This window comes from Pygoscelis adeliae, unplaced genomic scaffold (genome assembly GCF_000699105.1).
Source record: "Pygoscelis adeliae isolate BGI_AS28 unplaced genomic scaffold, ASM69910v1 Scaffold105, whole genome shotgun sequence".
NCBI classification, from domain to species: domain Eukaryota; kingdom Metazoa; phylum Chordata; class Aves; order Sphenisciformes; family Spheniscidae; genus Pygoscelis; species Pygoscelis adeliae.
In genome coordinates this window covers 1,817,785-1,839,991 of record NW_008824807.1, presented here as the reverse complement: position 1 = coordinate 1,839,991, position 22,207 = coordinate 1,817,785, and the positions used below count along the sequence as shown (strand labels likewise).

Sequence of the window (22,207 nt, the reverse complement as noted above, 5' to 3'; positions counted from 1 at the left end):
AGGCAGCACGGACCCAATAGGTCATGTGCAGTCTCTCAAAGAGTGTATAATAACTCTTTCTAAGTGAACTTTATGTCAAGTTGATAGTGTTTATTTTCTTAAAGCAAGGAGATCCTCAGTGTTTTCCTCAGTTCTCAAAGTGTGGTATTTCATGTGGAGTGAAAATACTGCTCAATACCGCAGAGTTTATTCACACAAGGAATCGCTTTGATGTCTTCCTTAACAGTCTAATCGCATGAGAGTCCCTCACAGGAATATAAATTTAGAAGATAACTCTCTCACTATGCTTTCAAGCTCTTGGTGGGTTTTTGTTTGGGGTTGTTTTTAATTCTTGTAATTACCTGAATATTTAATTCTGGTTATTGTGGACCTGCAGGAATACGTTGAAACCTTAGAGGTGAAAGTAAAAGAACATGAGGATTACAACAGTGATTTGCAAGAAGGGGAGAAATGGTTATTACATATGTCCAGCAGGCTGGTCAGCCCTGACCTCATGGAAAGTAACAATCTTGAAATAATCACTCAGCAACTAGCTAACCACAAGGTGGGTTTGCTATTGGGTAACTTCCTTTGTCTGGTGAAATAAAATTTTTCTTCTTTGCTTCTCTGTCTCTACTCCCGAGCTCTAGTTATTTGTCATTCACCTGTTTTACTCGTCTTACTGCTAACTGGGTAAATAAGCATTAGTGTCCTTAATACAGTTAACAAATCTACCTTGTTGTTAGCAGTGTTTCTTGGATGAGACTGCATCTGCACAAGAGCTTTGTTGTACACTGATCTGAATTCTGTGTCAGATTTGTGCTGAGATATCCCAGGAAATAGACCACAAAAAGCAGATTAGGGTGACTTTACTCCTAAGGCATTTTTTGCTCTGGCACTTTTAGGGATAAAAAAATATTTTAAATTTTCAAATCTTTCCCTCCCCCTTAGGTTGTAACACTTCCTCTGTTGCTTTTATTCAAGGTATTGTTATGGTTGCTATTAATGATAATCATTCACTACATCGATAGACGATGCTTTCTAGAAGATAAAAGAAAGCAAAATCCAACCCTCCCCACCGCTCCCTGAAACTGAGATTCCAAGGGCAAATATTGAAATCTTTTAACTCATTGTGATTAGTGTGTTATTCTTTAAGTAACCTCCTTAGATAAAAATTTGGCTCCACCAAAGTCAATGGAAAGAACTGTCTACACTGGAAGAGCTTATGGAATAAGATATAATTCAGCATCAGTTTTAGTCCTCGTTACTAGACACAAGAGAAGTTGGTGGAGCCCTGGAGAGCATGCAACAAAGGAAGATTGAGGGTAGTCTTAGGGCATGAGCATGTAATGTTTATACATTATGCAGTCCTACAGATGTTTCTGTGGGATATCTACGTACAGACTTCTGACAATGATTTTACAATGAGTATACACTCTAATAGCTTGAGTATAACAATACACGTTGGCTGAAAACTTTTTTCCAAAGACAAAGAGTGTTTAAGGAAAAAAAAGAAGAAAAAACTCGTTTAAAAAGCTGTGATGCAGAGCATGTTTTAAGTTTTAAAATATTTCTTCAAAAGTATTTTATCTATTTCTTAGGCTATCATGGAAGAAATTGCAGGATTTGAAGATCGTTTGAACAACCTTAAGAGTAAAGGCGATTACTTGATCAATCAATGCGCAGAACATCTTCAAGCAAAATTTAAGCAAAACATACAAAGCCATCTTCAGGGGACAAAGGACAGCTATTCTGCCATATGTAGCACAGCCCAAAGAGTAAGTCTTGTTTCAAAAATATTTTTATGCTATTTAGGAATAACACGCATTATTATTTCTCGAAGTACTTGTTTCTTTAAATGGGGTAAAACTTTTTCTACTGTTTCCATTTAAAGTGAGCCTACAGGTTACTAACGTAGCACTTCATCATTATTGTGCTACAGTTGAATTCCTTGTGATCCAAATGTTGCCTTGCAGCCAGAAAAACTAGCTGCCTATCAGTTCTTACCTTAATCTCTCCACACCCTCACCACCTTCATGTTACACTAGCTCCTGAGCAGCTGCAGCAAAGACATTAGAACTATTCCTACTTCAAAAACTAGGGAACAAATTGCACTCTTAGCGTCAGTAGCTTGCAAATATATATAACAGGTCTTAATTTTGTGCTAGGAAATACTGTCTCTCTTGGTAAAACTAGAATATATGGTTAAGAAAAGCTAGCTGGGTCATTCTGTTAATCCAATTAGGAGATCAAGTCAGCATAGTCTTAAAAAAAACCCAACCCCCCCCCCCCAAAAAAAAAACCCCAAAAACCCAAACAAAACAAAACAAAACCCAAAAAGTAGACTTTATAGTCAGTAAGATTTGTAGAGGTAGCTAAAACCTCATTCTAGATCAATGGCAAAATGTTGAACAAGAATACAGAAATAAAAGACAATGCTCTTTGTTTGCATCTTTATTTTTTCTTTCCAGAAGCCGTGCCTTAGATAGTGTCCATATTCTCCACAAATTAGCAGGCTGCAGTGAGAGCTTAAGGAGCTTTCGTTGCTTGGTACATTTATGTACAAGGGCTAAAATAACCACAGTCTTAATAATTCTGTTTTATCTGCAGTTTTCAAGGTGGGAGAAGAGAGCCAATAGTGGTGTTTGAAAATGCGATGACCTTACAAAATATTTCCTTTAGGTGTACCAGAGTTTGGAACATGAACTCCAGAAGCATGTTAATCATCAGGATACCCTACAGCAGTGCCAGACTTGGCTGTCTACAGTGCAGTCAGAGCTAAAGCCAACTACCTGGCCACCTTTCAGCCTGGCAGATGCAGTTAAACAGGTAAAAGTTCAGCACTTGAAAATGTTCAGTTATGCTTAATAAGGTAAGTTCAAGTAAGACCTTTATATTAATAGAAATTAGATACTCTCTCTGACCTTCTCAGAGAGCTGTGTAGCCTCATTGTTTATTCCCAGCTCCAAAAGGAACACCTTGAGTGAAAAATAACCGTAGGTGAAAAATCACACAGGGCTTTTGCTAGCTCTGCTTAATACCTAGAAATATGTTAACTGAAAAAAGCTGGCTAGTTAGATAAACCTGCTCAGATACTCCACAGATGTGTTTAGCAGAGAGGTTGTGTCTTTCTGCTTGTCCAATTGCCCATCTGTCTTTTAACGTTCCTATGTAGGACCTGGTTTCATAGTACCGTGGACACAGAGTCTGTTATCAGGCAATTAAAACAATTTTCAGCTTAAGAGCATAGAACTGCCTCTAGCCCACATTAGCCATTAAGAATGGTTTCTTTGCTTCTTGATTATTCTTAGTAACTTAATGTATTTTATGTTGGATTTGTACCTTGTTTTCGAATTAAACTGGTAGGGTACTAAAAATGCTGGAATTCAGGGCTGTCTCATCCACCATGTGGCTTAATAGAGACCTTGAAATACTACAGATGGCAGCTCCGCAGGGGCGGGGACAGTGAGGCCAGCAGGGCAGCACCTCCCCAGTGACGTGCAGACCTGCAGCACACTGGTGAGGAGAGCAGAGTCCCCCTGGTGTCAGCCACCATCTGGTGATCACCAGGCAAGTCTGTAGGGATGAGTCCAGCCCCGGTGGAGGCAGGAGGTCAGGGCAACAAAGCAAGACCAGGAGGATCAGCCAGACACAGATGCACCTATAGTGTAGCTCAGGTGAGGTCCATAGGTGGGTGAGGGCCTGAGCTTACATGCAGCTCTCAAGCAAGGGGGAAGGCTTCTGAATGCTCTTCCGTTGGCCAGGTCCCAGCTAGGCCATGTCAGGGCTGGCCCTGAGCAGAGGCAGCCGAACCCCAAGGAGAGGGGGATAGAGATTGCAGAGCCCTTTGGTGCACTGTGGGCCCTGACCATCCCTGAGGATTAGGGACCTGTTCCAGAGCTTAACTGTTCTCAGTGTGAAAAGTAGTTTCCCTTATATCTAGGAAGAATTTCCTTCTTGCAACTTGTCACTTTTCCCTCTGATCCTTTTTCTGCTCACCTCAGCTAAGAGTTTGGCTCTGTCTTCTCAGTACTGCCCCCACCTGACCCCTAGCATTTTAAGTAATGGCAGACCACAGTTAGCCTCTCTTCTCTAGGCTGAACAAACCCAGTTCCTTCAGACCTGCCCAAATGCCATGTACTACAGCCCCATATCCCCCCAGCCCTTTGCTGGACTTGCACCAGTTTGCCATATCTCTTCCATGGGGGAAGAGAGAAACTGCGCCAAATATACCAGGCACAGCCTGACAAGTGTAAGTGCAGAAGAATAATCGCTTCCCACAACTTGCTCTCTGCATCCTTGCTAATACAGTAATTTGGGGTTGCCACAAGGGCACACTGCTGTCGTGTTCAACTTTTTGCCCACAAGGACCCACCGCTGGCCCTCTACATTAGGTGGTCACTCACCCCTCCTCCCTGGGACTCTAGGAGGTATGTTATTGCCCTGCTTGTCAACACAAATATAATTTTCTTTTGAGATGAGGAAACTCTTCACGGTGAGAGGTGAGCTCCTACAGGCAATGTTGAGAGCAAGAACCCTCAACAGCATCATGTTGTCTGATCTTGGCAATTGTTGATATTGGGGATGTTGGGAGGGTTTCAGAAGGTGTGAGGAAAGCATGTTGTGCCACTGGGCTGGATTCCCCATGATCTGTCGGACACTGGAGAATTTTATAGGTATGGGCAACGTGACACTTTAATAATCAGATAAAGCCCTGCTTCCCATTCACCTTGGGAAAGTCACCTTGTTGAAACTGTGTGTATCTATCCAACACTTTATAAATAAAGAAATAAGATAGGTAACGCATATGTCACTAAGCGCTTTGATAATTGGGTGATAATCGAAGTTACTCTTTTCCATAATTATGACAGAGCAGCCTTACCTAATAAAATAGTGTATGTCTACATTTCATCTTTTGGAAATAATGAGCTAAAGCAAAAATACTAAAATGCATGCTTGTAATAAAATAAGAGATTATTTCTACAGTCTCAGAGTTTATTTGAGGATTGTCTTCTCTCAGGTGAAACATTTCCGGGCGCTGCAGGAGCAGGCCAATACATACTTGGATCTTCTGTGTTCCATGTGTGATCTGTCAGATGCCACAGTGAAGAGTACAGCAACAGATATTCAACAAACAAAACAAACGGTACAAGATAACCACAACAACCTGCTTTTAATCCTATTTAGAGCTTTAACTGTCTTGATCTGTCCCCTTTTAAAAAGGTCATATTGGGTAATGGTTTAAAGAAATGTATTTTTACTTTCATCTTAAGTATTTCTTTTAGAAATAGTTTTCTTTCTACTTTTTTTTTTTTTTAAAATTAAATCCACACATTGCTATCCTTGTAGTAATACAAAGACATATGACAAAGGTTGCTAAAGGTACTTAGGCAATGTTACAAGATGTTGGCCTAAAGCCACACAGATAACATTCTGTGGAAGAAAACCTGATCCAAATTGTTTACTTTTCATAAAACACAATTCAATCTAGTCTTCTCTGTATTTTATTAAAGCTTAGACGTATTTTACTGTTATTATTTATTCAACAGTAGACTGATGTTCTTATTAGGATATAATAACATATTATAATCATCATAAAAAATTATAATGGTTCAATTCATAAATCAGAGTGCATCTATTTCAGCGTATGAATTTATAGAAGGGTACCTCAATTTTAATTTTTAAAGTAGCTTAATGCTTGGTTTTAGAATAAAATTATAAACATAAGAGTTATTAGAACAGAAACATTATGAGCATTCCTATTGTTGTAAACACAAAAATTTTAGTTTCACATACACACAACCAAACTTTTGAAACTACTTCTACCAAGAGTAAAAATCTAATATAAACAGTAACAGTATTCCATACCAGAGAAGCAAATTGTACAAATCCAAGTAATCCATAAAAAAAAAAGGCAGTCCAAATATTAAATAGCTAAAAAGTATCCCAAACCTCAGAATAAGATTCTCCTTTTGTATATAAAGCAGTGAAACATTTTTAGGAAATCACAGATGGTACAGTGCTGAGATATATTAAGCTGGTTGAGTGTCTAAACCTTGAAGGTGCCCTACTGCTGTATTTGGAGCAAAAGAAGCTGTGTGACTATTGGTTTAAGGTGATTGATGGGCTCAGATCTGGTAAGCGTTCTTCTTATTGGCATTTTACAAAAGGCATATAAGCAAACAAACTGGGCTAAGCAAATTAAATGAAAGTGCGTGGTTTTAGCTTTTACTTGGTCATTGCGAAGGCGTGTAGGGCACAGTCCAGCAGTATTCTTGACATGCAATGGACTAAATCGTGCAGTTAATTTAAGCTTTAACAGAAGACTGAGAACACTTCGGAATACACGCACTCATAAATATACTTGCTTCTCTCAAGGGTGAATGATCATTCTTTTCTTTTTCCCACAGCTTTCCTTTGATAGGTCTGCTTTTTATGACTTCTGAAGGTTAAGACTCTTTTTGTGGATAATATTAGCCCCTTCAGAATTTAGTGCAGAAATTTGCTGTTAGTACAATATTGTGCTCAGAGGAAGAATGGTATTCATCGTCCATCCTCCAAAAATAGGTGTCTTAAAGCATTCCTACTCCTTTTCATTTCTTTTGTTCTAGATTGAGCAACAAATAATGCACTCACAGTATTTGGCTCAAGGTTGGGAAGAGATCAAACAAATGAAGGCTGAGCTCTGGATATATTTCCAGGATGCAGATCAACAACTACAGAATTTGAAAAGGAGACGGGCAGAGTTGGAGCTAAACATTGCCCAGAATATGGTACTCCAGGTTAAGGTAAGGAGACTTTAGGTTAAGAACAGAAGGTAAGGAAGAAGTTCCTCCTGTGGCTGATATTATAATTCATGTAATATGTACATATTGCATAGAATTGCTAAAATGTTCTAAGCAAGAGCAGAGAAGACAGAGGAAAGAGGGTTTCCTTATTGATGCTACAGGGTGACACAGAAAGCAAAACACTGTACTTTAATATTTTTCTGGATTTGTTTTTTTAACAGTAGACAGTTTTCAGCCTACTGTTCTGATTTGCCTTCACTTTTGATAGGCTAATTGTTGATCACAGTGGACCTGAAGATAAGGTCTGCAATTTGTGCTTGCTAAGTTCTTTGATTCCAATACTTATAAATTATTTAGATCTATTTCAAAATTAGTCTAGGAAACTGTTCAATGCTGCTGGACTCTGAAAACCACTGGAGAATAGGTATGATAGAAACCCAGTTTATTTTACCCAAAATAGCGAGACAAATGCCTTCAGATCTTCACTTGTTCTTATTCATTTACAGATGAAAGAATTTTTATGGCCATTCTGCACACGTCACCAACATCAGTAAAGTAACAAGAAGAAACAGGAAAACAGATTATTTCTTTCATAAATGATTAAATGCTTGGGTTTTGCATTTTTTATCTAGATTTTGCTTGTATTCTTTTTCTGATATGCTAGGAGTTAGGTGAAAAGCAAGCAGCACTTCTTCTTCATGTCTGTTCTACACAAGTGTTTGAACAAAGCCATAGCCCTTGAAGATACCTAAGCACAATATGGGCTAAAAGCTGTTACACTAGCTATCGTTAGAGTCCAGGAAGATGCAGGAGTCAGTATTTCATCACTATTTCAGTCAGGAACTTTGGATTATTAGAAAAGGCAGGCACCTGATGTACTGTTAGATGTGGCACAATGTGTTATTTTTTCAGTTTGCCCTGGTAATTGAAGATGCCTAGTTCCATGTGAAGCGGTCACAAAGAGGAATGAGGTGGAGCTGGGGAGTAGCATCTCTTCTCCAGAACCCCTACCAGCCCTCAGTGAAAACGCATCGTCCCAGCAAAGTGCTGGAGCTGGGCATGGTTGTTTAGTTACCGTTATTGGAACTGGAATTTGGGAAAAGATTATATTTACCCTAGGCAGAGTGTAAGTGCTGAAAAATACTTGGTTAGTTTTAGTTGTCAGTATATGGTATGTTCTTTTTTCGTGTTTTCTGTGACTTCTTATTCGGTAAGAAATGTGTGTGCAGATGGACTTTTTTATTTACTGGAACTTATTAACTCAAATAGCAATCATACCTAGATAATCACTGGCTTTGTTTCAATAATGACAACGATAATGGTCGCTATTGTAGAAGTAGGAACAAAACAAAGTATGGATGTGGGGGCACTGACTCATGGACTCTGCTTCCTATCTTTAGTCTCTAATGAAAAAGGGAAAGGGAAAACAATGAGCTAGAAACAGCACTGCTAAAATGAATTCTCATGAGGCCCAGACTATCTTGCATGTTTTAGTGTACGGTGGGAGCTGTGCTAGTCCAGAAACCTGGCCAACAAGGTGTGACTTGATTGTGATTTCTGTTTATCACTGGCACTTGAAAACTGCTCTGGTTTGCTTTCACATCTATAATCAACCTGTCCCCACTGAGAATATGGAGAGAAATGTTAGGGGAGGGGAGAAGGCACTTCTTCCAATTTACATCTGCACAGCATTTGCCTGGGGAGATAATTAGTCCTTATGAAATCTATCTATTTCAGAGTTTTTATTTAAATTCCATCTTATAATTTTGAGTAGGTGTCACCATATTGGTTTTGACTTGTATCTTTTTCAGGAATTCAGTCAGAAGTTGCAGTCTAAGCAGTCAGCTCTTACTTCTGTGACTGAGAAGATGAACAAACTAACCCAAGGACAGGAATCGCCTGAACACAAGGAAATAGGAGAGCTGAGCAACCAGTGGCTGGACCTCTGCCTTCAGGCACACAGTTTGCTCATACAGAGGGAGGAGGATCTGCAGAGGACAGGGGATTATCATGATCGCATGAATGTAGTTGAAGTTTTCTTGGAAAAGCTCACAAAAGAGTGGGATAACCTGGCTAGGTAAAAAACGTAGTAGCATGCACAAAGCTGACTTAGTGCATATACGCTGAAAGAGCTGTTTACACAGCGTCTCTAAACACTCTTTAGTGTCTTGGATCCACTAAAAATCCCTTTTTCCATGCTTAATTAAAAGCAGCCCTCCCTTATTAATTCTAGGACAATTACTTGTATTGAAATAAAGAGAGTGTGAGAAGCCAGATCTTCAGTGTTTGTCTTTAAGGCAAGTACTGGTTGATCCCAACTCAGGGTATAACATTTTCTGATATTTCAAGCATTTTGACTATTTTGTTTGAACTCTTCCATTTGTTTTTACTGTGTTTCATGTGTGTTTTTCATTATGATATTGTGTTTTACCTATTAGACTATAATATTACTGTTTAGTTGCTTCTGCTAAATGATTGCAGCTGCTTTGTATAGCATAAACACACTAGCTGTGTGTAAAATTGTGAGAGTCTATTACTGCTGCCATCACTGTCATGGAACAAGATTCACTTCAATCTCAGTACTTGTTGTTGTTCATATGTGCAATATAACCAGTATACTCTGTAGTATTCATGTTCATTTGTATGGTCAGCCTGATGACCACGTTGCAGACGAAAGGGAGAGGAATAAAAAACTTTTTAATTAATATTCAAGACTGGTACCTTCAAAAGAATGTGAAAACTGTAGGTATTTATATAATATTGATTTCAGTATATAGTGGGCTTATAATTCATCCTGACCTCTCTTAAAAGTCTATCCTGAGATAGGATCTAATAATTAATTACCATCCTGTCCTTTTTGATAACAGATCTGATGCTGAAAGTACAAACGTGCACCTTGAAGCTTTGCAAAAATTGGCACTGGCGCTACAGGAAAGGAGATTTGCTCTGGAAGATTTGAAAGACCAGAAACAGAAGATGATAGAACATCTGAATCTTGATGACAAAGAGTTAGTAAAGGAGCAGTTTGGTCATTTCGAGCAACGCTGGACTCAGCTGGAGGACCTTGTCAAAAGGAAAATACAAGTGTCTGTTTCAACCTTAGAAGAGCTCAGTTTGGTGCATTCCAAATTTCAGGAGCTAATGGAATGGGCAGAGGAGCAGCAACCTAGTATCTCAGAGGCTCTTAAACAGAGCCCTCCTCCAGATTTGGCTCAGAGTCTTCTCATGGATCATCTTACCATTTGCAGTGAGCTTGAAGCCAAACAGCTTGTTCTGAAGACTCTTGTGAAGGATGCTGACAGGGTGATGACCAACCTAGGGCTCAATGAAAGGCAGGAGCTGCAGAAAGCGCTTTCTGATGCACAGTACCATGTACATTGTCTCAGCGATCTGGTTGGCCAGAGGAGAAAGCACCTGAATAAAGCACTGTCTGAAAAGACCCAGTTTCTTATGGCAGTCTTTCAGGCTACAAACCAAATTCATCAGCATGAGAAGAAGGTAACGTTTCCGGAACATATTTGTCTATTGCCGGAAGATGTGAACAAACAGATCAGGACTTGTAAGAATGCCCAGGCTAACCTGAAGGCCTATCAAAATGAAGTCACGGGGTTGTGGGCTCAAGGAAGGGATTTAATGAAAGAAGCAACGAAACAAGAAAAGGGTGAAGTGTTAGGTAAACTGCAAGAACTACAGAATGTGTATGACACTGTTTTACAAAAGTGTAACCAGAGATTGTTAGAACTGGAGAAAAACATAGTTTCCAGGAAATATTTCAAAGAAGACTTGGATAAAGCTTGCCATTGGCTAAAACAAGCCGATATCGTCACATTCCCAGAAGTCAATGTAATGAATAGTAACTCTGAACTATACATGCAGTTGGCAAAATATCAGCAGATTCTTGAGCAGTCTCCAGAATATGAAAATCTGTTACTTGCACTGCAAAGAGATGGCCAAGAAATCCTACCATCACTTAATGAAGTGGATCATTCTTATCTGGAAGAAAAACTTAACATTCTCCCTCAGCAATTCAATATTGTCACTGCTCTGGCAAAAGAAAAATTATATAAGGTTCAGGAAGCAATTTATGCCAGAAAAGAGTATGTCTCTCTGATTGAGTTGACAAGTAAAGCTCTGACTGAGCTAGAAGATCAGTTTATTAACATGGACAAAGCTCCAGCTGCTCTTTTAGCCAAAGAAGCTGTGTCACTCCAGCAGGCCTACAGAGATCTCTTAGGTGAAGCGGTGAGCCTTGGTGCAGCAGTGGATGAACTAAACCAGAAGAAGGAGGCCTTTCGAAGCACTGGCCAGCCATGGCAACCAGATGAGATGCTAAAACTTGTCACGCTATATCACAAGTTGAAGAGGCAAATAGAACAGAAAATCAACCTGTTGGAAGACACAATAGAAGCATGCCAGGAGCATGAGAAAATGCGTATGCAGTTTGAGGCACAACTAGAGGCAGTGAAGAAGGAGCAGATTAAGGTAAATGAAGAAACACTCCCAATAGAAGAAAAGTTGAAAATATACCATTCTCTGGTGGGCAGCTTGCAAGACTCAGAATGTCTTCTGAAGCGAATAACTGAACATCTAGAAGCCCTTTCTCCTCAGCTTGACTCATCTGCATGTGAGACAACAAATCACCAAGTGCAGTCTTGGCAAGAGAAACTGAAGTCTTTGCATGCTGCCATTGGTGACACCGTGATGGAGTGCGAGAACAGACTTGTGCAAAGCATAGACTTCCAGACAGAAATCTGCCGCTCGCTTGATTGGTTGAGATGGGTGAAAACAGAACTTAATGGAACATTAAGTTTGGACCTCAAACTGCAAAGCATCCAAGAAGAAATCCGAAAGGTTCAGATACATCAGGAAGAAGTGCAGTCAAGCCTGAGAATAATGAATGCACTGAGCAATAAAGAGAAAGAAAGATATATGAAAGCAAAAGAGCTGATACCTGCTGACCTGGAAAACACTCTTGCTGAGCTGACAGAACTAGATGGTGAAGTTCAAGAAGCTATACACATGAGACAGGTTAGTGCACCCTAAGTGTCATTAGTTTCTTGCTCACGAAGCTGGAAAAATATGGCTCTGTGACTTGATGTTTGTAAACATCATGAAAAGATTAATTTTAATAATCCTGTTTGGTTTTTTTAATGACTTAGGTTGTGGCCTGTTGCCATGGATAACTTGGGGGGGAGGGGTAAAGGCTTCCTTAATATGCCTTATACCTGCATGGAGAAGTGCAAACTCACTCAAAACCTACTTCCATGTAGTCTCTCTGGACCTGTATTTTAGATACAATAAAGGGAAAAGAAAGCAAGAATGGGCAAAATCCAGACTCTCAGCAGAGGATATTTTTGTTGCTGCTGTGAATTTTATGTCTGTGACCCTCTGTATAATTTTCCCTTTTATTTCAGGCTACCTTGAATAAATTATATAGCCTCTGCCAAAGGTACTGCCAAGTGATGCAGATAGCAAATGACTGGTTTGAAGATGCTCAGGAATTTCTACATTTAGCAAGAAATGGTCTTGATGTTGAGAACTCTGAGGAGAACCTAAGGAACCACATTGAGTTTTTCAGCACAGAAAGTCAGTGCAGTAATCATTTGAAGGAGTTACAGGGCCTTGTGTCTGAGATAGAGCCCTTTATCCAAGCCTCAGCAAGAGAGCAGATGATGCAGAATGTAGCTGCATTGGAGAAAAAGGCCAAAGGGACAAAGAAAGAAGCCAAAACCCAGCAAGAGCAGTTGCAAAGGTATATTCATCTTTCTTTTTTTTTTTTTTTCCTTTCATTTTAAGATCATCTTGTTGGTGATGAAAGAAAGAAAGAAATGAGGAAAAGTCAATCAAGGGCTATTAAATGCCAAGCTGTGTCTGTAAGGCACAGCTGAAAATCAGGAGCATGTACTTCTATGTATGCTCTTTCCCAACAATATTTCTTTTTCTTGGAAAATACTGTGTAACAGCGAAACTAAGCAGTTACATTGAAAACTAGGTGCAACAATATTCCTGATTTTCAAATGGTTTTATATTGCATTAAATTGTTCTTTCTGGAAATGTATTTTTAAGGTGTGCTTCTGAGTGGCAGGAGTACCAGACAGCAAGACAGAAGGTTATTGAAGTGATGAATGAGGCTGAGAAAAAATTATCTGAATTCTCAGTAGCTAAAGCTGCTTCTTCTCATGAAGCAGAAGAGAAATTGCTAGCACATAAGGTAAGGTACTGAAAATTATATGAAATCCTTTTCCTTCAGTGAAAATAAATGGATGTTATGTAGGTCCCTACCTGTGGCAACCTGAATTCGAGTTTTTAGATCTTATCCTGTAGCGTTTAATTGTGTCATAGCACACCAAGAGGTGTTTTGTGTTGTGCAGAACACACATTTTATTTGTGGGGTGATAGGGACAGATATTTTTAATTTTTTTCAGCTTAATGTCTGTCTGTGCCTATGACTGTAGAAAACTGGAAGGAACCAGGAGGTTCCTAGAAGCCTTGGGTGCTTAAGTCCCAAAATTGTGTACCCTACAAGAAATTCAGAACAACAGAAACATCCATCTACTTTGGATCACGTGAAATAGTTTTACTAGGACAGGAAGGGTTGGGGTTTAATATTAACTCTTGTTTAGCCTAAAAGAAAGAAATGTAACTTAAAAGAATTACTTTCTCCTCTAGTATTTAGGGTACTAATCAGTTGCTTTAGTATAGGCAGTTAGTGACACTTCAGACATCCTGCCCGGTCTTCAGCTCTGTCTCTGTGAAGGCAGGAATCTCCCCTAAAAGTAATGTCATGTCTGCCAGCTTCACGAGAATATTCTGATACCCTTGGACATCTAAAATGGCATTAGAGATAAACATGACATAAGTGTGTGCTTAAACACCTGAATTGCTTCTTTCATTTTTAGACTCTAATAGAAGTCAGTCTTTGCTCTGAGAAGGGTCCTGAATATTCATTTCCATCCCTTTTGAGGGGCTAGCAAGGAAGAGAAAATCTGATTACACCAGCCTTCTGCTGCTTCCAGAGAGTTGCATTTTGGACCACGTCCTTCAAGTAGCTGTAGCTAATATATTGCGTATGAAAAATAAAGTGAGACCTCACAACTTCACTCAGCAGAGGGTACCTCCTCTTTGCAGTGCATGGAAGTGGCTCATCTGCCTGCAAGTGTGTTGAATAGTTATGACTTGTGTTGTAAAAGAGGAAGACTGCGTATTTTTGCTTTTTCAGACTCTTGTGTCTGTGGTGAATTCTTTCCATGAGAAGATCACAGCCCTAGAAGAAAAGGCTTCACAGCTGGAAAAAGTTAGCAATGATGCCAGTAAGGCAACTATAAGTAGATCCATGACAACAGTTTGGCAGCGCTGGACACGGCTCCGGAATGTAGCCCAAGAACAAGAGAAAATTTTGGAAGATGCAGTGCAGGAATGGAAGGGCTTTAATGATAAGGTAACTTCTGGTCTTGGTAAATCCTCCTTTGTTAACTGTACGTAGGTTTTCACTCATTATACTGCCTTATTAATCATCATATGGTAGTGAAAGCTGATAGCAGGAATACAGTGATTTTTCTCACGTCGTAGAAAAAAACAGCTATGGAAAACCGAGGTTTAGAACCACTGCCTCCAAGGCTTGCACTATTCTTCTATATGCATACATGTATAGTAAATACAGAGTTGTTTTGGTTTCCGGTGGTTCTTCAGAATCTTCTCCTCTATGTTTCTCTTCCCTAGATGGTCTTTTCTAGATTAAGTCAACCTCTTTTTTTTCTTTTCTTTTCTTTTTTTTTTTCCCCCACCTGAAGAGTATGAAGTTGCTATTTCTAAATTTATGCAGTGATATTATAGCCTGTCACTGCTCACCGATCATGTGTCTCTTTTTTTCCCCTTATATTCTACCTGACTCTTTTTATCTGTCACTGTCCATTATTTTATGCTCACGTTGAAGGTTCTCTGAGAATGGGGATAATCTTTTTGTTAAATGTATGACTTGTGCTAAATACAGGTCTGCCCTGGGTTAGAGCTCTAGGTCCTATGGCAATAAAGATAATATATGTTAAAAAAATACAAGGAGCCGTTCAGCACTTGACAAAAAAGTCCCTTAGCAAGTCCTAGTTCCATGTGAAGAACTAGGGCTAGCTAGCTAGATCTAGGACATTAGAGCATAGATTTGTATCTGCTATAGAGACTGCTGCACAAGCCCTATACCACAACTGTTTTACAACATCTAAATGTACAGCACTGGGCTTAGCACCTTTTGGTATCAGTTGTACTAGCTTCTTTTTAATTTCATTATTGCCAAGACTGCATCTCTTTCCGTAGATCCAGAAAACCACCGTAGCAATAGATCAGCTACAAGGTCGCTTACCAGAAAGCTCGGTGGAAAAGGCATCCAAGACAGATCTCCTGGAACTGCTGGATTACCACAGCAGTTTCCTTCTGGAGGTGGAGCACCAGCTGTCATCTTTGGGCCTGCTCAAACAGCACGCTGCCAGCATGCTTCAGGATGTGGAAATAAAGCCTCCTTCTCAGGAGGAACTACCAGTCATGCAAGAAATCAAAGCAATGCAAGATCGATGCCACAAGTAAGGCAATATTTTAAGATTCACTAGTAAAACGGTACCTTACAATTCATTAATAAGAGTTCATGTATCATTTTTGTTATCATTAACCATTACCATGCTTAAAATAAATACTAGTTATTATATTTAAAATAAGCATCAGTTTAATTTTAGGTTATCTTTAATTAATTTTGAAATACGTTTTTACCGTTATTTTTTACTTCCATCAACAGGAGTATGCATTTTAGAATATGTACTTCTGGCCTTGCATAACAATAGTAACTTATGTAAGAGTTGTATAAACTACATTAAAGTTATAGCTGATTTTAAACACTTCCATTGCATCTCACCATTAGCAGTGACCTTTTATCTTTTTGTACCTGTCATGGTTTCACCTCAGTCGGCAACTGAGTACCACACAGCTGCTCACTCACTCCCCGCCCCAGTGGGATGGGGGAGAGAATTGGAAGAGCACAAGTGAGAAAAACTTGTGGGTTGAGATAAAAACAGTTTAATAATTGGAATCAAATGATGATGATGATGATAATAATAATAATACACAAAGCAAGTGATGCACAGTACAATTGCTCACCACCCACCGACCGATGCCCAGCCAGTCCCCGAGCAGCGGCCCCCCCGGCCAGCTTCCCCCAGTTTATGTACTGAGCATGACGTCACATGGTATGGAATGTCCCTTTGGCCAGTTTGGCTGTGCCCCCTCCCAGCTTCTTGTGCACCTCCAGCCTTCTCAGTCAGTAGAGCATGGGAAGCTGAAAAGTCCTTGACTAGTGTAAGCACTGCTTAGCAACAGCTAAAACATTGGTGCGTTATCAACTTTGTTCCCATCCTAAATCCAAAACCCAGCCCTGTACCAGCTACTAGGAAGGAAATTAACTCTATCCCTGCCGAAACCAGGACAGTACCCTAAGTTTAGATTAGTTTATCACTTTGTTTCCCCTGTTGGAAGCACTTAGGTACCAAAAGTAGGTATCCTATGAAATTTACAGGGGAATTTAGTGCGTACGCAAACGAAACTATCTTAACGTTTTACCCTGTGGTTATGTGAATGTTTATCTAAATCCATAATGTTTCCCTGTCATGTATAAAACAGGAAGTTTTGTGGCTAATTTTCAGGACTCGTATCCACCTCATAGCTGCGCTAAGATGCCACTAACTGGATCTCCACAGTGGGAAGAGGGAGAGAGGCAGAGAATGAAAAAACTGTAAACCCTGCATCTAGCCTGTCCAAAGTTCATTGTGTGCATGCATAACTGATTACAGCAGAATAGCAATCCCTGTAGAATATGTGTAGATATTAGCACTTTTGTAATTCCATTCTTCCCTTAGAATTGGTTTCTAAGAAATAGGGTCCGTGATGATCTCATGCTCATGTAAATAAGGCATGATTCAGCTATGAAAGGTTATACAAACATAAATCAAATATGGGAATATCACAGTAAGATCCATGTCACGTACATAGAAGCTAAGTAGTCCTGTAGATCTTTCATAGAGCTGTCATCTGAAAGAGATTCTATTTTTTACAGAGATCCAAGTTCCTGAGGAAAGTGCAGAAATTCTGTCTTAGTGGAAGTGTGGAGATAGGTCGCTGGATCAAAAATGGTGTTCAGATGTTTGATCCATGCCTTAGCCTAGGTATCCTGCCAATGCAAATTCCTTCAATAGGAGTGGAATTTATCTCACGTTATTTTAGATTATAGATATCTGCATCTGAACTGGTAAATTCTCGCTCTCTAATTAGTGGAGAGCAATAGACAGGTCTAAGATGCAGTTTTTCTGACCTATTTTCGAAGCTTCTTTTAGAATGATAATGAGTCATCCTAAATCATGCCCTAGAATTGCCTGTTTCCTCCACTGACGATAAGGGCAGTTTGTGGTGATGAGCTCAGATGTAGGTGTCTGTATTGTAAACGTTTGCATTTCTTCAAAAGAATGGTACGCTCCATGTCAAAATACATAAAACAGCTAATTAAAAGGAATGAACTGAAGAATGAACAGGAGAAATTTACTGTGCTGCTTTAGTAGTCTGTTGCAACACTGCCCCACTTTTTATTACTCTGGATGTGGCGCTGTCAATCATTATCTTTATTATTCATTATTTTTGGCAAAGCAATGTTTTTGGACATTGCTTAATTCTTCACAAATAGTTATTGTTTCTTTGTTTCTGAAGTATGCAACAGAAAGTGAAAAAAGGTGTGAAGATGGTGAAACAGGAGCTGAAGGAGCGTGAGGAGGTTGAAGCAGAGATTAATATCGTGAAGTCCTGGATCCAGGAAACAAAAGAATACTTATTAAGCCCTGATGTAGAAGTGGATACTCAACTTCAGGAGTTGCAGGTATATCAAATTTGTCAATTTCTAAATTACAATATTTTTCTTCATTGTAATCTGCTAGTGAGTGTTAATCAGTTCAAAAACACCACAAATTCAAATTGGACAATATTCATTAGTTTTTGAGTAAGCCACTAGACAAATTAATAAAGCATGAAGTAGCTGATGGGCTGTACTACCTTATTTTAAAGATATTTAAGATATATTTAAGTACTAGCATGTTTAGTAATTTTTCTCCTCTCATCTAAAATATGGGGGAACTATAGAATGTGAACAGACAGAATGTGACATTTCTTTTCTGTCTCAGCAGTTTGGGGTGGGGAGGGAAGCAACAAAATAAAATAAACTCACTTCACTGGAGGTGCTGAAAACTTGGCGTTTTCTATATACATGTAGTCACACAGGAACAGAGAACTGGACAGATAGGCATAAATGAGCATCCAGGGAATCCCAAGATACAATTCTATTTAATAAACTAATTAAAAATTTGAAAGCAATTAGCTTTGTTGTGAGCTGCATGTAATGTCTGCATTTGCTAAGTTTACACAGACAAGTTTTTCCTATTGTTCTTAACAATACTGTTTTTCTGTCATTAGTCTCTCCTTGGTGAAGTAACGACTCATCGCCAGGCTGTTGAAAAAATGGCGGAACAACAACAGAATAAGTACCTGGGGCTTTATACTATTTTGCCTTCTGAACTCTCTCTTCATTTAGCAGAAGTTGGGCTGGCCCTTGTAACTGTACAAGATCAGGTAAAGCATAGTAGATAAATGCATTACAGATCTCTAGCCCTTCTTTAGACTTTATAACTTAGTGAAATACAGCATCCAAGTGTGGTCAAACTATGACAACATAGAGTAGTTTCATTACCTTCTTCCTTTAAATTAAAGTAAGTTAAATGAAGGTTAATTTCCTTTCAGGAGCAGAGATTTCTGGTTACTGAATTTAATTCTTATTGTTGACAGATTCAAACCAAAGAAAGAGAAACTCAGCAGATCAAAACATTGAATCAAGAGTTTGGTCAGAAAATCCAGGGGATAGCAAATGAACTAAATGCTATTCTTTCCAATCTGAAAAAGAAAACAAATGATATAGCACAAGCTAAACTTGAACAAAAGGTAAGACAAGGCTTCCCTTATTTGGTTACACCATAAATTCTTCTGAATTAGGACATTCACTTCATAGCAAAGTTGTATTTGTGAAGACTTGCATGACACATTTTTTAATGTGGTTCAACAGAAGAATGGACAGAAATAAGAGTTGACTGATGAGATTTTTTTTAATTCCATTCTTTGCAAACTAGCCCATACGGGGACTTGAGTGAGTAATGGAACTTGGAGGAAGTAGCTGAGAGTAAAAGCAAGTCAGATGGACAAAGCTATACTGCTCCCTCTAAATAATGAGTATGACTGCAATCTGGGAAAGCCTAAGAGGCTCCCCAGCTGCTCCTTGTCCTGGTCTGTACTGAAAAGACCATTTTTTTACAGTACACCTTTACTTGTGATAAACAGAATTTTATTTAGCCAGTAAGTGCATTTCATATCATTTGGTGCAATAATGAGGTAAAGTACTACTGGTGTGGTTAAGGGTAATGCAAAGGACTCTTGATTCTTTTTGTAGGTTTTCTTACTCTTAGGTATGTACCACACTCAGAAAAGCTCATCTGAGTTGTAATGGCCAAATTAGGATTATCATATGAGAGTAGGGGATTTGGCGGGGGGAGAGACGGGGGAAGGGTTGGTTGAGGGTGGTTTGTTTGGGTTTTTTTTGGTTGGTTTGTTTTTTTAACTTGTCAAAGATAAACTTGACGAAGGTACTGTCTGAAAGTAAGCAAAGCATACCAAATAGGAGAAGATTTGGCATGTCTGGTATGTAAAAAAATTACCTGTTTATTTTCATGAGTTGCTCTCAATATGCTCCAAAGTACCATTTGCTTTGCAGGAGGTGTCACTGAAATATATTGCTTTAAAATTGGTGTATCTCCTTGATCTCAGTAATTAAACAGAAAGCCAGTGAAATGTGCTTTCCCATGTTACATAGATGAAAACTCTTGTCACTGGACATTTAGTAAAGTTCCCTCAGCTGCATTTATGTCAGCACTCAGCTGATACTCCTGAAATTGGGTTGGCTTTGATTACAGCAGCAAATATTTTTATATGAACATTGATTGTGAAAAATAAAATAAAAATCTGTTTTAAATCCATGTGACCCAAGTCAAATGGATCCTTCCCTCGCTTTTAAACAGCGTATAAATTCTGCATCATTTCTATAGTAGAGACATTTACTTATGCCTGCCTGAAATATGTGTCTTTGTATTCAGATGAATAGTTCAACATCTGTCTTTATGTCTACATGTAGACAGTTTATGTCACTAAGTCATGCTACTGTTCATGGAATAATATTTGTTTATCATAATGGTTGATCATAACTTACACTCTAAGGTGTGTCTGCCAGAACAGCCCTAACCTGAAGAGCTTGAAGTACCTCCTTGAAGCACCGGTAGCTAAAGCAGTGTTCTGAATCAATTTTTGTCTGATGACTGCAATTTATATTTCTAAAAATAATTGTAAAGGGGCTAGAGTGTTTGAGACTTATTTTATTTATATTACAAAAACAATGAATCATTAACTCCTTAGGTACAAAAACAAAATAAAAAAAAAAAACCAATACCCCCTCCCCAGGAAACTGTAGCCCATAAGAGTCTTATCAATCTATGAGAGACATAGAAAACCTTTTAGGTTTCCTTTTTAAACTTTTCAGAAACTTTGTAACTATGGTAAGAAAAATTGATTTTAAAATCTGTTTGTATTGAAACAGTCTAGTGTGATCCAGACTGCTCCTGTGTCAAGATCAAGCTATAAAAATGCAAGTTTTCAAATTAAAATGGAAGCTTTTATAATGCATTAACGAGTAATTACATATTTCTAAGTTTGTAAGGGTATATTTTAAGACAGCAACAAAACAAAACCCCTTTCCAATAAATACAAATCCTTGTCATGGCAATGCATGCTGACTATTAATTTCAAAAACAAATGCAGAAAGATGGCCAAGAACACTTAATGTCACTCTGAAGTGACTCGGTCTTTTGCTATGGTAGGGAAAATGATTATCCATTTTAGCCAGGAAGTCAGAGGAGAAAGAGTAATGGCACACATTTAAGAGATGACCAAACATCCTGCTGTTCTACCTTCCTGCTTAGACAAGCATTGTTGTTCCAGCCAGAATAAAAATGGAACAAACTATGGAGACTTTGGACAGGGTATAAAAGTTGCAAGTTGGGCTAGAAATAATCAACCAGAAAGCTAACACTTCCTGGATCACTGATTTTCTTGTTTTTCTGTCTAGATCCTCGGTGAAGAGTTGGACAGCTGCAATATAAAGCTCTTGGAATTAGATGCATCAGTCCAGGACTTTGCAGAGCAGAACGTACCGCTGGCTAAGCAGCTGGCTAACAGGATAGGGAAACTCACTGCATTGCACCAACAGACCATACAGCAGGCTGAGTACAGAGCAGCCAAGCTCAGTCAGGTATGATCTCAAATCCTTTCTTCTGCTTCCTTTCGGAAGCAGAAGGAGTGTGCAAACTTCTCATTTATTTTCCTGTAGTTATGCAAGAAGGGGCATTCCTTGGCATATCTGTATATTATTAGTCAGGGCTTGCATCACACCTCAAAGAGAGGCCCAGGTGGGTCAGATCAGCGGGGTGGAATAATTCTGTGATGCTGCTTTAACAACCTTTTCCATGAATCATCTGCTGGTTGGTTCCTCTGGTGCCCTGAAAAGATTATAGACCTTCCCACAAAGAGTAGCATGCCAGGAAACTATCTCATTGTCCTTTTCAGGGCCTCTGTCTTATCACTGTTACCTATATTTGCAGCATTACAAAAAAAAAAAATTGTTTTGCTCTAGTCACAATCTATAGGGAGTGAGTATAATTTGTAGATTCAATAGAAAAGCCTAGATACAATGGCCCTGATAATGCATAATGTTTATGCAACATTTCAGCATTCATAAAGACGCTTCCTCTACGGTTCAAAGTCCCTGAAACTCTTTCTTATGTATTTTTTTGCTAATTGTTGTTATCCCAAAAAAGTCTAGCTAAAAACAAAGAAATGGATTTTCTATTGTTCTGCCATCAATACTCTGAGAAATTATGAGTTCTTTTCTTCATGCATAAAGAATCATAGAATCATTAAGGTTGGAAGAGACCTCTAAGATCGAGTCCAACCGTCAACCCAACACCACCATGCCCACTAAACCATGTCCCTAAGCGCCTCATCTACACGTCTTTTAAATACTTCCAGGGATGGTGACTCAACCACTTCCCTGGGCAGCCTGGTCCAATGTTTAACCACTCTTTCAGTAAAGAAATTTTTCCTCACACCCAAGATAAACCTCCCCTGGCACAACTTGAGGCCATTTCCTCTCGTCCTATCACTGGTTACTTGGGAGAAGAGACCGACACCCATCTCGCTACAGCCTCCTTTCAGGTAGTTGTAGAGAGCGATGAGGTCTCCCCTCAGCCTCCTTTTCTCCAGGCTAAACA

General features: G+C 39.1%; 1 protein-coding gene across 1 annotated transcript in view; it reads left to right on the top strand.

Moving 5' to 3' along the window:
- The window catches only part of SYNE1 (spectrin repeat containing, nuclear envelope 1), a 258,380-nt gene that overhangs the window by 114,139 nt on the left and 122,034 nt on the right, over positions 1–22,207 (top strand). Inside the window, 15 exon segments of the mRNA XM_009324159.1 lie at positions 377–544; positions 1,581–1,757; positions 2,662–2,808; positions 5,000–5,125; positions 6,591–6,767; positions 8,579–8,844; positions 9,635–11,795; positions 12,182–12,519; positions 12,834–12,978; positions 13,987–14,205; positions 15,075–15,337; positions 17,502–17,667; positions 18,258–18,413; positions 18,627–18,779; positions 21,007–21,189. Of these exon segments, the coding sequence (XP_009322434.1) occupies positions 377–544; positions 1,581–1,757; positions 2,662–2,808; positions 5,000–5,125; positions 6,591–6,767; positions 8,579–8,844; positions 9,635–11,795; positions 12,182–12,519; positions 12,834–12,978; positions 13,987–14,205; positions 15,075–15,337; positions 17,502–17,667; positions 18,258–18,413; positions 18,627–18,779; positions 21,007–21,189 (4,845 nt within the window).